A 16,530-nucleotide genomic window follows, 5' to 3' on the forward strand; every position below is an offset into this window, starting at 1 on the left:
ATAGATGGGCCATGAAAGCTGGTGTATTGTTTTAATGTGCATTTTCCTGATCATTAGTGAGATCAACCTTTTTATATGTTTATTGACCACTTATATTTCCTTTTGTGTGAAATGTCTGTTCATGTCCATGTTTATCTTGGGCTGTCATTTTATTATTGTTTGTAAGATTTCTTTACTCTAGTTTGATACTTTGCTTTATATTCAGAGGCAACATCTCTTTGGAATTGTCTTTATTATTGCACATCTCTCTTTGACAAGCATTTAAAAATTATAGAATCAGCTTGTCAAGTTCAAGGAGTAATCCTGCTGAATTTGGTATTGCTTTAATTATTACAGGTTAATCTGGGGAGCGGTATCATGTATTTTACCAACACCATTTGTTTCATCTTTTTCAGCCTAATATGCCTGTTCTGAATTAGATCATTTGTTTAATGCTCTTGCTTTGTGATAAAAATTAAAATAGTTTACCTTTCTGTCATATTTCCTTTCTTTTGAAATAATTGTCATCTCTTTTAACATATTTCTTTTCTAAATATATGTTATCTGAACTGTCATAAATGACTACTTGTGGGATGTACAATAGTGGGTGGGAAAATTCTATCATCTCTTTTGTGTCTTGTTTTTCTAGCAATCCCCAAAGTGAGATTGGAGACAATCTACATTTGCGGAGTAGATGAGATGAGTACCCAGGATATCTTTTCCTATTTTAAAGAATATCCTCCAGCTCACATTGAATGGTTGGATGATACCTCCTGTAAGTACATGCAAGTTTTTTTTTGAATATGCTTTTGTTTATGATTTTAGGAGTTCTTGCCATGTCAGATGGTGAATGATTATGGTTCAGACTACATGCTGGCATCTAAGTCATATGTACATGACCGAGGCCTCCTTAACTCCCACAATTTCCCAATAAAAGGGTGGATCCAACTGTATAGACTTGGGGCTGTGTGTTCAGGGCTTTAGCTTTTGTCAGTGCACCTTCCCATGTAGCTACTCACATGTCTGGTTCTGCCTTAGTATCTGAGCTAGAACTGAACCAGAACCTTCTGACACTGTATCAGACCTCTCACCCCTACTTGCTTTGGAACTTCACCTGCTTGCTCTAACTTGTGAACTAGCTGTAATTTTTACTTGCTTGCCCACTCCAAGCCTGGCAGGACCTGTGGTAACCACTCTGCCAGCTTCTTGTCTTAACTCACTTCTAGTCTGGCTTTACTTAACTATCAGCTTGCTGATCTGCTAGGTTGTACCCTGGATAGCTGCCTGGGTTTCCCAGCTGCTTTCTTTAGAAGATGTTGATTCAGGGGCACCTGGGTGGCTCAGTTGGTTGAGTGTCTGACTTTGGCTCAGGTCATGTCTCCCAGTTTTGGGATCAAACCCCACATTGAGCTCACCGCTATCAGCACAGAGTCTGCTTCGGATCCTCTGTGCCCCTCTCTCTCACTCCAAAATAAATAAAACATTAAAAAAAAAAAAAAAAAAGCTTTTAAAGATGTTGATTCAGTGTTTTCATTGAAAGAAGAAACATGATTGAAGAGTTTTCTCCATTTTTCCGTTTGCTTAACTTACACCATCTAAATAAAAGGTTGACACACCTTTTTTTATAAAGGGCTAGACAGTAAATATTTTAGGTTTTGTAGGCCATACAGTCTTTGTTTTGTTGTGTTGGTTCAGCTCTGCTATTGTAGCATGAAAGCAGCCATAGACAATATGTTATTGAACGAGCCTGGCTGTTTTCCATAGAAATTTTTTTTTACAAAAACATGGGGGATGTATACTTTATTTTACATTAATTATACCTATATAAAGCTGGTACTAATACAAATAAATAAATGAACGGGTGGTGGACTGGATTTGGCCTACAGGTTGTAGTTTGCTAACTCCTGATCTAAGTCACTAAAACTATAGCTAAGGGATATTAGAGTTGGAGGGACCCTTATTAGATTTACACAGTTTTGCTAACTCATGTTGTACATCAGAACTGAAAAACAGAGAAGGGAAATTGTTTACCCAAGGCCACATGGCATATTTATAACAAAAGTGAGAAAGAATCTGTAGCCTTTCATTTCCCAAACTGAGATGTAAGTAAGATGTAAGGGTAACTTTAGTTTGAGAAATGCTGTTTTAAACAAAATTAAACAGATTTCTTTTCTACAAGACTTTTCAACACCTTTTTCTTGCTAAATTCTCTTGCTTAAAGAAGCAGATTAAAGTAGTTGCTACAAAGCCAAGTGACTGTCATGCCTCCATTGTATATTCTGTGGATGCCATCATCACTCATACTTTACAGTGGGAAACAGTCATTCAGCACATTTGAGTGATAAGGAACAGCAGATGGCTTCCCTGTAGGGGACAGTAGTATGAAGGATAATCCAAATTTGTTTTGATGTTATCATCTTGTCGTCGTCGTCGTCATCATCATCATCATCATCATCATCAGAACTGCTAACACTACGTAACACTCGCTGAGCCAGGCACGTTTAATACACAGAACCCATTTTCATCGAATACTTGACAGTTATTTTGTGGAACCCCATTTGGGAATGCAGCTCTAGGCTGATTTTATCAAGGAGATTTTACTACCACTTTCTGTACTTCTTTCATTAGTTGGTTTGTACATTTACTGATGCTGATCTGTAGCTAGATGAGGCCATAGCAAGGAACATGTTGCAGTCTTTGTTTTTAAAAAACTTACATTTAGATGCGATGTCAGGTTTTATTTTACATTTTGTTTCAGGTAATGTTGTCTGGCTGGATGAAATGACAGCCACACGAGCCCTTATCAATATGAGCTCTTTGCCAGCCCTGGATAAGATAAGAAGCAGGGATGCCAATGAGGACAGGTCATCTGAGAAAAGTAAAAAAGGTAACACAAAGGAGGGACTTTTGGGCTAAAAGTCCTGTTATTTACACAGTTAGTTTGGGTTTCTGTGCAGAGCATTATATAGCATTTCATTGTCAGTTGTTTCTAAAATAAGCTATGATAATCCAAAGAGGGAGAAAATCTTGAACTTTTAAATTACATGAGATGGAGTTATTAAGGTTCATCTTGTCGCTTGCATTATGTTTTAGACAAGCAGGAAGACAGTTCAGATGATGATGAGGCCGAAGAAGGAGAAGTTGAAGATGAGAACTCCAGTGATATAGAGGTTAGTAATAGGGCAAAGATATATTAAAGGTTTGAGTGCAAAAGGCTGTCTTTTTATATGACAGCAAAAGCTGTCTTTTTATATAAGTCTTAAAGACTTAGTGCGTTGCATTCTTCCTCTGGCTTTCACTTTTAGACCTTTGGAGGGTGCACCAGGTGCCTGGCCTTTCAGTTCATGTGGCTGTAATGAGTGATTCTTCTTGAGATCATAGAATTGTACTCATACTTCTGTATAAAAGAAAATGGTTTTATTGAGAAATACTTTGAAGTGTTACTTGTCTAATCCGTAAAATTAAGAAGAAGCAAGTGATGGACTACTTCCTGATGGAGCATGTATTTTGTTAGAAATATCAAAGTGTATTCATTTAAAGAACATTTATTGAGTACCTGCTATATACCAAATTCTAGGTGCTATGGATATAGATCAAGCCAAAGTCCTTCCCCTGTTGGAACATACATTCTAGTGGAGAAGACAGAGAATGCACAGATACACAGATATGTAATATAATGTCAGGAAGTGAGGAGTGCTATGGAGGAAAGTAAAGAAGGGTAAGCAGATAGAGAATGATGGAGACTCTTAGAATGTTCAGGGAGAACATCTGACTTAGCAATGCTTCAGAGGAACAGTGCTGTCATGCTTTGAGAATTGTTGAAGAATGCTTTCTCAATCAATGGTGACTTTGCTGTTGAATAAATATTAAAGAAGCTTTAATGTTTATATTGAAAATGCTCTTTTTTCTTAAGTTGGACACATTGTCTCAAGTAGAAGAAGAGTCTCTGCTAAGAAACGATCTTCGTCCAGCTAACAAACTTGCTAAAGGAAATAGGTTATTCATGAGATTTGCTACAAAAGGTAAATGTGATTCTTGGCATTGATTTTTAGTTTTAATCAAAGTCATTTATTTTTCAGTGACATCCTTCTCTTTTGAATAGGAAGTTCGGTCAAGTAATCTCAAAGTCCATTCAAACTGTATAATATTCTGTACTTGTAAAATGATGGCTTGCTGCCTAAGTTAAATTTCAGACTTTGAAAGTGAATGTTAGCTATTTGTATACTTTTGTGATTTTTGCCTAAAGGAAGTTATTTTCTGTTAAAGCTACTTTGCCCTCTGTGTTTTTCAGCCAAATTATCATCTGAACTATGAAAACATTTTTTTTAAATTTCTATTTATTTTTGAGAGAGAAAGAGAGTGAGCAGGGGAGAGGCAGAAAGAGAGGGAAAGAGAATCCCAAGCAGGCTCCATGCTGTCAGTGCAGAGCCCAATGTAGGGCTTGAACTCATGAACCATGAGATCATGCATGACCTGAGCCAAAATGAAGAGTCGGATGCTTAACTGACTGAGCCACCCAGGCGTCCCTGAAAACATTATCTATCTATCTATCTATCTATCTATCTATCTATCTATCTATCTATTTATTTTTTAAGGTTTATTCATTTCTCAGAGACAGAGACAGGGCGTGAGTGAGTGAGGGGCAGAGAGAGAGGGAGACACAGAATCTGAAGCCGGCTCCAGGCTCCGAGCTGTCAGCACAGAGCCCGATGTGGGGCTGGAACTCATGAACTGTGAGATCATGACCTGAGATGGAGTTGGAGGTTTAACCAACTGAGCCACCCAGGCGCCCCCCTGAAAACATTTTTAAATTATACTTTTAAATTTATCACAGCAGTGTCCTCCTGGACATTGCTAATAGTGCCATTCAGCTCTAATTCTCTAAGGAGTCCAATTAAAAGCCTCTTAAATTTTTTAATGTTTTTATTTATTTTTGAGAGAGAGAAAGAGAGTGTGCATGTGAGCATGTGGGGGCGAGGGGTAGAGAGAGGAAGATGGAGGATCCAAAGCGGGCTCTGCGTGGACAGCCGAGAACCTGATGTGGGACTCAAACTCACGAACTGCAAGATCATGACCTCAGCCGAAGTTAGGTGCTTAACCAACTAAGCCACTCAGTCACGCCAAGCCTTTTAAGTTTGCAAGTCTCTTTATGCACAGTGATTTTGGTGTACATTAAAATATGTAAGAATTTTGAATATGGAGTACTCTGGTTTGTTTTTCTTGACTGAGACATATTTTAAGAGTATAGGCTTGGAGTGCCTGGGTGGCTCAGTCAGTTAAGAATCCGACTCTTGATCTCACCTCAGGTCTTGATCTCAGGGTCGTGAGTTCAAGCCCCATGTTGGGCTCTGCACTGGACATGGAGCCTAGTTTAAAAAAAAAAAAAAAAATGGGGCACCTGGGTGGCTCAGTTGGTTAAGCATCCGACTTCGGCTCAGGTCATGATCTCACGGTTTGTGGGTTTGAGCCCCGCATCGGGCTCTGTGCTGACAGCTCAGAGCCTGGAGCCTGCTTCTGATTCTGTGTCTCCCTCTCTCTCTGCCCCTCCCCTGCTCATGCTGTCTCTGTCTGTCTCTGAAAAAAAAAATAAATGTAAAAACAAAAAAATTAAAAAAAAAAGTATTGGCTCATTATTTTATCGACTCTGCCTCAGTGTTGGTTTGTCTGTTACCTCCTCATGATTAAATCAGGTTGTGCGTGTTCGCAAGAGTACCACAGAAGTGCTGCTGTTATCATTTTCAGTGCATCGTGTCAGGAGGCACATGATATTTATTTGTCCCATTTCTGGAGGTGTTAACTTTTCTCACTTGGTTAAAGTAATGATTGTCAGGTTTCTCCTGTTTTTCCATTTGTAAATCTAAAATTTGTAGGGAGGTACTTTGAGATTATGTGAACTGCTTTCTGCTCATCATACTTCCAGTTATCACCCATTGAGGACTTTTTAATTCTACATTTCTTTATGAGTTGGCATTCTGCTACAAGGAAGAACTTTCTTTTTGTACCCATTTGTTTATTTACTTACATCAGTTTAGACTCATGAGTCTTATTCAGTGGTTTATCATTCATTCGTATCATTTGTTTGATTTACAAATGTTCTTGAATTGGGCCAGAGGAGTTCCTTCAAGTTACGTTATTTTGACATGCCTCCATGATTCTTTGAGCAATTTCTTACTTTGTGGCCCAGTGAAACATGTTGTTTTCCCAGACTCAACTTGTACTTTTCCTGTCCCAGATCTGGAATCAGCCATTTCTCCAAGGAGCTGGTGGGCATGTCTTTCTGAAGGGTGTACATACTAGCTTGTGCCACTGTTTACTTGTAGTACTGGATGGATACATTCGCACTGGTTTTCATCCTTTGCAGTCAGTGAGTGCCCTAGGAGCCATCAGAGATGTTTATGTTATGAAAGTTATGTTATGTTATGTTTATGATGAAAACATCAGAGATGTTTATGTTATGAAAGCCATCAGAGATGTTTATGTTATGAAAGATCACTGCCCACTTTTTCTTTCTGTTAACTGGCATTTTAACTTGACAGAAGTGATCTTTTCTGTGTTCATTTGAGTGGCTTATTGGAGTGCATTCTAGATAAATGGTGCTAGGCTATTTTCTTTAAGCCATTTTGAGGAACATAACAATAAATTGGAAAAACTGGTTTACCAAATAGATGGAATTATGTATAATCTGTTTCTTTAATACTTAGATTCTGTGTTATGGTGTTGTCATTCAGAAACAAATACCTTTCAGGGGACCAGTAAAAAAGCTACCTCATCTAGAAAGCCTTTTAGTTTTTGAACAGCTCTAATGACTGAAGTTCTCCTATGCTTCTTGGAACCTTGTATGCTGTGTTGTCGTTTTTAATAGTATTTTCTCTGTGAGGTCATTCAGCTCCTTAACAACAGCTTAACCTCATTCATCTCTGTTTTTTGCCCCACCCCCTGAACACTGCAGTGCTTTTATAGGCACTGAGAGTGAATGTTTGTAGTGCATCTTTCCCTTTTATTGGCAAATTGTGCTGATGTGATCCCAGCTACAGAAAACATTTTTTTTACCTTTATTTATTTTTGAGAGAGAGAGAGCAAGTGCGAGCGAGCGGGGGAAGGGGTGGAAGAGGGAGACACAGAATCCAAAGCAGGCTCCAGGCTCTGAGCTGTTAGCATAGAGCCAGACGTGGAGCCCGAACTCACAAACCGTGAGATCATGACCTGAGCCGAAGTCAGACGCTCAACCAACTGAGCCACCCAGGCTCCCCGGCAGACATTTTTTTAAACCATTCAACATTGTCTTCACACCAGTGGGAAATCCTGGGTAACTGTTGTAATTAATTTTTAGATGACAAAAAGGAACTTGGAGCAGCCAGAAGAAGTCAGTATTACATGAAATACGGGAATCCAAATTACGGAGGCATGAAAGGAATTCTTAGTAATTCTTGGTGAGTCCAAAACTTTAAAATACAGTAGTTTAAATAGTACTTAAGGTTTCCTTAATCCTTCAGTTGGTCTTCTGCAGTGCAGTGTCAGTGCCATGTGTGGACTTGAAGGAAGACAAGAAGGAGTCAGGATTCTTAACTGTGGTAAATGGTATGAAAGGCTGAGTTACAGTTTCATGTAAAATGTCTCTGTTTCAGTACCTAACATTTCATCAGTGTATAGTTGAATTCAGTTAGTGGATTTCAGAGTCCTTCTTGTTGGTTTTTGATCATGTGCTTATTTTGGAACGTTGCAGGAAGCGAAGGTATCATTCCCGTCGCATTCAGCGGGATGTGATCAAGAAGAGAGCCCTGATTGGGGATGACGTTGGCTTGACGTCCTATAAACACCGACATTCCGGTAGTTGCCTGCTCAGCTCTTGGGTAGACACATGTTTGGCTCCCGAAATCATATTCTTATTCTTAATACAGTCTTTTAAGGTTCCAAACTTTATCATCCTCTCTTCCTTGCCCTCACCCTCTGCCAACATATAGGAAAGTAAGTCAAGTCACAATTAATTTTAAATTGCCCATACAAAAGAGGTCAAATGATTTTATGAAAGCTGTTCTAACAAAAAAAGGCCAAATGTGACATAGGAAAAAGTGAAAATTTTTTGTAAGAATCTAATTTTTCTATTAATATCAAAAGCTGAATGAAAAAAATTTATCAGATGACTTGATTTTATTTTGTCTGATGATGAAAATAGGCTGCTGTGTCTGGTGTTTTATGCTTATTGGCTCATGCACACGAATGCCTCAGCTAAATGAGATATCATGACCTGGGTTTCATTTCGTTTGTTCGTTTGTTCCTTCCTTTCTTTCTTTGGTGCTTATTATAGAAGAACCATTTTCATTATGTTTTATAAAGATTTGTTTTTATTTTGAATCTAAAGATGTGAAATCTTCTACATGCTTTGAGAACTAAGTTAGCATACAAACATGGGATAACATGCATACATGTTTATCATTGTGACAGGGACAAGGAGAGGTGAAGTCTATCGTTTTTATTTTATGTGTATATCCAAAATTGTATATTTGAAATCTGCATCTTAAAAATGCACATACTTTTCTATTACACAGTTATAGGCTTCTAATTTCAGTTACTCTAAGATATTTTTATAATCTTTATGTATATATTACTAAAGAAATTAAAAAGCAAATTGCCCATAATTCTAGCACTCTAATATAACAACTGATTTAATTTTACATTTTTCCTATTTGTCTCTTCATAATAAATATAATCGCTACGAACATATATTTTATAGTCCTCCACTTGTGAGCATCTTCTCATGAACTTTGAAGTTAGAATTCATTTTCATTGTTCACAGTGGTTATGTGCTATAAAGTCACTGTGACAATTGATATAGTGAATACTAAACCATTCAGAGACTCTGGTCACACCATTTCCATCAGCTGATCAATATATAACCTTGTCTGATGTGTGTTTCTGTTTAAAGACATTTAATACATATTATTGATTCATTAACATTGGGCTCACGGCCAACAGCACTTTAACTCATGCTTGAACAAAGCTTATTTAACACGTATTTTCTCTATAAGGCATATCACAGCTTTCTTGAGCTTAGAAACACTAGACAGCTTTGGAACTACACTTGGAAGCCCTTTTCAACAGTGAAATCACCAACAAAAGCCTCAAAAATATGAAAAACATGACACTTAATAGTCTGCAAAAAGGATACTTGTGTATAGTATGAGACCTGAACCATGAAGGCAGAGTGTTGCCTCGTTTGACCTCAGCTGGGAATATGCCTGTCTGGTTTTTTTGCCATTCTGCATGTGTCCACAAATGATCATGAAAGCACTGTGAGTGTGGATTTTGGAGTTACAAATAAATTTGGCAGATTTGCAAATATAGAACTCATGAATAACGACAGTCGACTAGATTGTAGGTAATTTTATAATATCCGTCAGCTTGCTAGATCATACTTTACCTAGCCATTTTTCTGTTGTAGATATCGGAATAGCAACTGGGTTGGCACTAATGTAGATAATGCTCCAGTAAGATCTCAGGCGTGGGAACCCCACCTTTTTAAAAAAGGCCACCAGTGTAGAGCAGAAAATCAGATTTGTTAGTTTTAATACTTTTCCTAATGTTTCTTGGTTAAATTTCTTAGGACTAGTAAATGTTCCGGAGGAACCCATTGAAGAGGAGGAAGAGGAGGAGGAGGAGGAGGAGGAAGACCAGGACATGGATGCAGATGACAGAGTGGTGGTAGAGTACCACGAGGAGCTCCCAGCTCTCAAGCAGACCCGGGAGCGGAGCACATCGAGGCAGTCCAGTGCCAGCAGTTCAGACTCCGATGAAATGGACTATGATCTAGAACTGAAAATGATTTCTACTCCTTCACCAAAGAAAAGCATGAAAATGACCATGTACGCTGATGAAGTGGAATCTCAGTTGAAAAATATTAGGTAAAAGCCTTTTCTTTTTATCAATGCGAGCTTTTAATTTGATTTTTTTAATTAAAATTTTTTTTTTATGTTTATTTATTTTTGAGAGAGGGAAGGAGGGGCAGAGAGAGAGGGAGACAGAGGATCTGAGACAGGCTCTGCACTGATAGCACAGAGACCGATGTGGGGCTTGAACTCACAAACCGCGAGATCATGACCTGAGCTGAAGTCAGACACTCAGCTGACTGAGCCATTTGCTTTTAATTTGATTTTGAATACTAATTCCTAACTTCCTCTTAGCTCCTCTTAATTTTATAGTCACTTTTATCTGTTCTAATTTCAGTCTTATGAAGAATTTGAATAAAAGCATCCATTTGTTTCTTTAAATACACAATTGATTCCTTGTTATAAAAATGTTAGTATATTAAGTGAAAATCACCCATGGTTTCAATCTCTCCTAAAATAGCGACTAAGCAATTGAATGAATAATTTTCCTGCTAATTTTATGTGTATACATAACACACGGAGAAATATATTTCTTCAAAAATGAAGTTGGATTTATATTGTTTTACAGTGTGCTTTTTCCATTTCATATATTATATATACACCTCTGTTATTTTTCACCCAGATGTAGTCCATTGTTTGAAAGGAGCATGATTTATTTAACCGGTCCCTTATTGATGGACATTTAGGTTTCTATTTTCTTACTGTTGCACTAATTAAATTTCTTGAATTCCAGTTATCGTACAAAACAATATGTGTGTTTAAAAATGTGGTGTTGCTAAATATCTTTGCAGAAGGGTTTTACTCACTTTATAACCTATTACTTATATACTTGCCAAACTTATCACTCTCTACTTTTTGCTAATTTTGTGGGCCAAAAAAAAAAAAAAAAAAAAATTTATTTTAATGTGTATTTCTTTGATGACTAGTGGGGATGAGCAGATTCCTGAGGGCAGATGTACAGCTCAAAGGGTTGGTTGGGGTCTAGAGTTGCTCTCCCTAAGTGTACTTGGTGGTGTGTTTGGGGAAAGGAAAAACAGTTCAATCTGGTTTGTTTGTATGACTTTGTTCACATCCTTATTTTTAGTTTTTAGAGAACTTTCCAGTGTTGAATGCTGTCAGAATAATGCTGGTGCATGGTAGCAGATGTCTTTGACAGAGAAGTCTGCTCTTTAAAGAAAGAGATTATAGATCCTCTTGTATCTTGACTACTGTGAAATCACAGCCTGCATGAACAGAGATCCCTGAGCGCTTTGCAGGCCTTACTTAATGTTTGTCTCAGAAGGGAGGGAACTTGTAATTATACATTCTGTGATAGTTTACAGGTATCATTTGTGGAAACCACCCTGGAAAACTCAGGAACCTATTTGCCCTGACTAGTCTCTCTGTAGCAAGCTGATCATGATTTTTATAAGCAAATAATTATTGGTGTATGGTATTTGTGAGTGAATATTTGGTATATTAAATTGGGTATCTTAAGTTTTCTCCAAAGTATATGAGATTGTTGCATAGGCGTTGTCCCACAGTTGAAGTTGGTTAATTGTGCCTTTTTTTTTTTTTTTAAGGAACTCCATGAGGGCAGATACTGTATCCACAAGCAATATCAAAAACCGAATCGGTAACAAGTTACCGACTGAGAAATTTGTAGATGTCCGACATCTGTTAGATGAAAAACGTCAGCACACACGTCCACGGCCACCAGGCAGCAATACTAAATCAGGTAGTATTCATTTGCATTTCTCAGCTTCATTCTGAGCTCCAGAAAGTGAATTCAGGCAGAGATAAGTCCTTGGTTAAAACATTGCCATTAGTGAACTGATTTAGTTATCCTGCTTCATCACTTCTAAATTTTTGGTTAGGCATTGGAACCTTAAGACATGGAACATAATCATACTTTTACAATACTGGCTTTCAATATTTTTGTCCCAAACAATTATTTTGCTCTGAATGTCATTGATATACTTCATACATAAGGATAATAGAAATTGGGTTGTTGTGTAAATGGTTAAGAATTTGAACTAGATAGTATGTATGTGCAAATACACATAGAGTGGGTACTTGGGCATGCCTGCTGTGTGCCAGGGGTAGGTGCTGGGAGTGTTAGAATCTTTGGAGGGTCTGCCGAGTCATCCTAGGACTCAGATGTAGTAACGTGAGTGTGCATATTCAGGTAATCCCACCCCACAGCAGAGTGTAAGTATTCTCATAGGTCTGTAAGCAGTGGGCAGTGGGCACACGGAGGGAGGGAGTCTACTGAGGGAATTGTGGAAGGCTTCTCAGAGGAAGTGGCTTTAGTGCAAGGCCTTGGTAGCGGTGGTGTGGGATCTCAGTTGGCAAACCTAGTTTTTTGATGTGGGAGATAACCTAATCTTATATCTATTTTAGAAAGATAATTTTGTGGCCAGGTAGGGTAGGGTAGAGATTTAAATAAGTAACAAGGACCTGAACTAGATCAGGGAAAGTAGAGACGGAATGGATGAGAACATCAAACTTTGTGAAGATAGAAGACTCAGCATTGGGAAGAAGGGAGCAAAGGGAAAGGAGCCAAAGGGCTCAGCCCTGAGGAACCAGAAAGTTGGGAATGCTGCTCTGTGAGACAATTAGCAGGATGGGTAAAAACCCCAATGACTTGCGAATAAACCTATTGTTGCTGCTGCTGCTGCTGCTGCTGCTGCTGCTGCTGCTGCGTATTGTTAGAGGGAACTCAACAGGACAGACTTCGGAGGGATGGGAGGGAGGAAAAGCAAATTTGATTTGGAATATCTTCTCTTGATCCTTTGGGTTTTAGCCATCTTGTTACATTTATTGTTAAATGTAATAAGTTTATTAAAAATTCCTTATATGTTCAAAGACTGTGGCTTCTGCCCTCAGGGAACTTATAGTATTGTTAGCTGAGATGTTTGGAAATTCTTTGGTATACTTGGTTCTACTAAAAACAAAAAAACAAAAACTAAAAAACCAAACAGCTGATTCTGCCTCAGAAATTCCTTTCTGGAGCAGTCAGCTGAGAGGCTTTTTTTCCATTGAAAGCCCCTATGTCTGCACTTTCCTAGGGGAATCCAGACTGATTACACAGAAGAATTTTAGAAGCTTGATTTTGTCAGGCTCTTTGTCCTCCTTTGGGGAGATTTGGCACTAGGTCCTGTCGAGATCTCAGGTTGACAGTATGAATAACAAAGCACACAAGCTTGGTCACAGTAATACTTTTTTTTCTTCTTTTAGATATACGCCAGCGGTTAGGAAAAAGACCATATTCTCCAGAAAAGGCTTTTAGTAGTAACCCAGTCTTTCGGAGAGAGCCTTTTTCTGATGTACATAGTAGACTGGGTGTTCCCAGGCAAGATGTTAAAGGCCTCTACTCTGATACTCGGGAGAAGAAATCAGGTTGGTAACACTTAAAACTGAAGGAGATAGGAATTGGGTAAGAGCAGACTATAGCATAGAAATACTTTGTTAGTTGAAGGCAGGAAATAGCATATGTCAAAATTAAATTATTTTTCCTCTTCTGTTATAGTCATTGTCATAATTGTAATAATAACAGTATAGGAAATGTAGAAAATAGAAAAAAACAAAACCAGCCTTGGTTCTTTCTGTTTAGCACAAATACTTTTTAGTCTTAAGTCTCCATTAAAGTCTTTGTCCATATACATAACCTGCTTTCTTCATTTTATTGTGATCATTTTTCCACATTGTTAAGTTCTTTTTTTTTTTTTTTTAATATTTTTAATGTTCATTTTTGAGAGAGAGCGTGAGCAGGGGAGGGACAGAGAGAGGGGGACAGCTGTGCTGACAGCAGAGAGCCTGATGCGGGGCTGGAACTCATGAACCGTGAGATCACGACCTGAGCCGAAGTCAGAGGCTTAACTGACCGAGCCACCCCGGTGCCCCACATATTGTTAAAATTCTTTATAAATAAAATGTTTAATTGCCTTATAGTATGCTATGAAATTCTAAACGCATATTTCTCTATTGTGAGATATTAATAAAGTATATTTTAAAAATGAATAGATATTGGGCCAAATCTCTGAAAGTTTACAGTGTAGCAGGTCCCTCACTTTGCAGAATTTATAGCTGGGAATGATCTGGGAATGGCCCGCTCCCGGCAGAATGAAGCTCTACACTGAATGGTGAGTTTCACCAGGGAGGGGAGATGTAGCATAAGTAGCCTTGCAGGTGATTCTGATACGCATATGGGAGGCACATGTCCCTAGCTGTGAGAGTCTCCCATTGGGTCCAGATCCCTCACTTTGCAGGCAGGGGACTATAGCCAGGGAAAGGAGATAACCTTCCCAGCACTGCACAAAGGTTCCAAGAGCCACAGACCCCCTCCCCCGTGTTTCTTGCACATTAGGTTGTTGGCAGTGCCCCTGCTTCTCAGCATTGACCACCAAAACTGAAATGCCTTCTCACCCAAACAGGTAGTTTATGGACTCGCTTAGGATCTGCACCCAAGACCAAAGAAAAGAACACGAAGAAGGTGGATCACAGAACACCGGGCACTGAGGAAGACGACTCTGAGCTGCAAAGGGCATGGGGGGCTCTGATAAAGGAGAAAGAACAGTCTCGCCAAAAGAAGAGCCGGTTAGATAACTTACCATCTCTCCAGATTGAAGTTAGTCGGGAAAGCAGCTCTGGTTCAGAGGCAGAGTCCTGATGCCCTTGGGGCCAATGGCAGCTGCCCTAAAGTCTGACATTCTCGTGCAGGGTGGGGTGCACAGTAGGAACCTTCCCTCCCTCCCCCTGCAGGAGTTGGCGCCTCTCCTGCTCTTACACAGTCACCCTCAGCTCTTGCTACTTCAGCAAGACATATTAAGAATGTGACGTGTTTTGAAGGGCATCTATCTTTTGCTGCAGAGTTAGAGTTCTGGGCCCTCAACTTTTTTCCCACTATCCCACAAGCTTTACCCTTTGAGGAAAGGCAGCCCTCCAGATTTTGTAGACGTTTTTCTTAATATTTTTAACATTGTGTCTTTTAAAGAAATGTTTTACACAGTTCATCCAAAGAGCAGAGAACTGAACTTCTCACTATTGCCTTGGCCCTGACAGCTGTTACCAGCACCCTTTTCCCAAGAAAAGTCAATTCCCAGGTGCTTATTGGACAGCCTTCGAGGGGGAAGATGAGGGAAGCTGCCAGCTCACCCTTCCAGGACCCTAGTGTCGGGGCCGAATCTCATGGACCTGACTACAGAGGTGCACCAGTGCCGCCCAGGTAGATAAGAGATGCAGCGTCGATCGTGCTTCCATTCCTTCCTGGGGATTTCTGTTAGGGGCCTCTTCGTAGCAATCAGCTTGAAGTGAAGATCAAGTTCAGTGCTGTGGGATTTTTAGGAACAAAAAACTGTGACTTCTGGATTTGGGGTGGACTTTTGTGCTAGGGGTGGGGTCATGGGTTAATGTTGAACAGTTTTTAAGTCTGTATTATGTTTAAAAATATTAATGATTTAAAAGTTAAAATTTTTAATTTTTATATGTGAAAATACTTCCTGTTGGCTACAAGGGAAGCTCAAGTGGTGTCTTATGTGTGCTGTTAAATATATATTATATACTTTGGAAGAAGGCAAAGAGAGGAGTCTCATTATTTTTAAATGATCCTAATTGTATAGTCTGTCTGTTGTATATAGAATTCAACTTGTTTTTTGGCCACTGTAGGAAAAAAAAATCCATCCATCAGAGATGGGGTCCTGTTGTTTATTATCACTTCAGAAGTGATACGTTGGTATTTATTCTATTTCCAAGTTCTGGCACCTGAAGTTATCTTTAAAACTGGCTAATAAGATCATAGTTGTGGAAATTTTAGTTTGTTTATTTCTTGTTTATTTCTAAACTCCTTTCAGATTGTTTTAAAGGCAGTAGATTATTTTGTCTTCCTGTTTGATCTCTATCTTGAAGTATTTAATGTTTATATTCCTTTGCAGGCTTAAAAATAGTGTTTCTCTTCAATTCACTAGAATTTAGGAGTTAGAGATTATAAACCTTTGTCCCTTTGTGATGTCACAGCTCTTCACCTGTCTGGCGTGTTTCAGTACCTAGTGTAGCCCTGGATTCTAGAGATCTTTACTTGTGGCTGAGCTGATGGTCGCCTTGATAGTTGATTACAGTATGGTATGATTGAATGCAGAATGCTGCTGCTAATAAAGAAAATAAAGGGCTGTGGGACTTAAGAGCTGCAACAGTTGTACTGTACCATGTTTTGTTGGTTAACGTGCTTTTTTCACTCCCTTTAGAAAGATCGGAGCCTGTAACTATTGTATGTTTCTGCTTCCTGATAGGATTCTGGGAAAGAAATGGTTCTCTGCCAGTTGAGACCTAATGTTTCTGAAGTTTCTCAGCTATTTTGGTCCTGTGAAGCACACAGCTGAAAGCCAGGTTCTTGAGAAGGGGCAAGGTTTAGGGAGTTGGTAGAATGAGAAGGACAAGGACCTGAGAGTCAGAGACCCAGGTGCCAACTCCTGGTTCTGTCCACGGGCCTGGGCCTCAGTTTTCCCATCTAGCAACTGAATGGGCTGGTACCACAGCTTCTGACTTCATTGGTGCATCTCTGTGGTGTTTTTACTCTTCCTGAAGCAATGGTTGTGGTGGGCTGGCCAGCCCTGGTTTCTGTTACAGGTGTGGGGTAGGTCAAAGAGACAGTTGAGGGTTGTGACACCATGAGGTTGTGGACAAGGATTCA

The 16,530-nt window shown here is 39.1% G+C and overlaps 1 protein-coding gene across 3 annotated transcripts in view; it reads left to right on the plus strand.

Annotated features, from left to right (window-relative positions):
* NCBP3 (nuclear cap binding subunit 3) overlaps positions 1-15,416 on the plus strand; it is a 32,133-nt gene extending 16,717 nt beyond the window's left edge. Inside the window, exons 4-14 of one of the 3 annotated variants that reach the window (XM_042965553.1) lie at positions 629-754; positions 2,738-2,866; positions 3,073-3,149; positions 3,893-4,001; positions 7,310-7,409; positions 7,703-7,806; positions 9,581-9,878; positions 11,426-11,580; positions 13,083-13,244; positions 14,279-14,441; positions 14,907-15,416. In XM_042965553.1, the coding sequence (XP_042821487.1) occupies positions 629-754; positions 2,738-2,866; positions 3,073-3,149; positions 3,893-4,001; positions 7,310-7,409; positions 7,703-7,806; positions 9,581-9,878; positions 11,426-11,580; positions 13,083-13,244; positions 14,279-14,441; positions 14,907-15,015 (1,532 nt within the window). In that variant the 3' untranslated portion in view covers positions 15,016-15,416. Of the gene's footprint in view, positions 1-628; positions 755-2,737; positions 2,867-3,072; positions 3,150-3,892; positions 4,002-7,309; positions 7,410-7,702; positions 7,807-9,580; positions 9,879-11,425; positions 11,581-13,082; positions 13,245-13,906; positions 13,988-14,278 lie in introns of all 3 variants that reach the window. The other 2 variants (XM_042965555.1, XM_042965554.1) reach the window with 2 other exon arrangements.
* The last annotated feature ends 1,114 nt before the right edge of the window (positions 15,417-16,530 follow it).

The sequence above is a fragment of the Panthera tigris genome, chromosome E1, assembly GCF_018350195.1.
Source record: "Panthera tigris isolate Pti1 chromosome E1, P.tigris_Pti1_mat1.1, whole genome shotgun sequence".
NCBI lineage: Eukaryota > Metazoa > Chordata > Mammalia > Carnivora > Felidae > Panthera > Panthera tigris.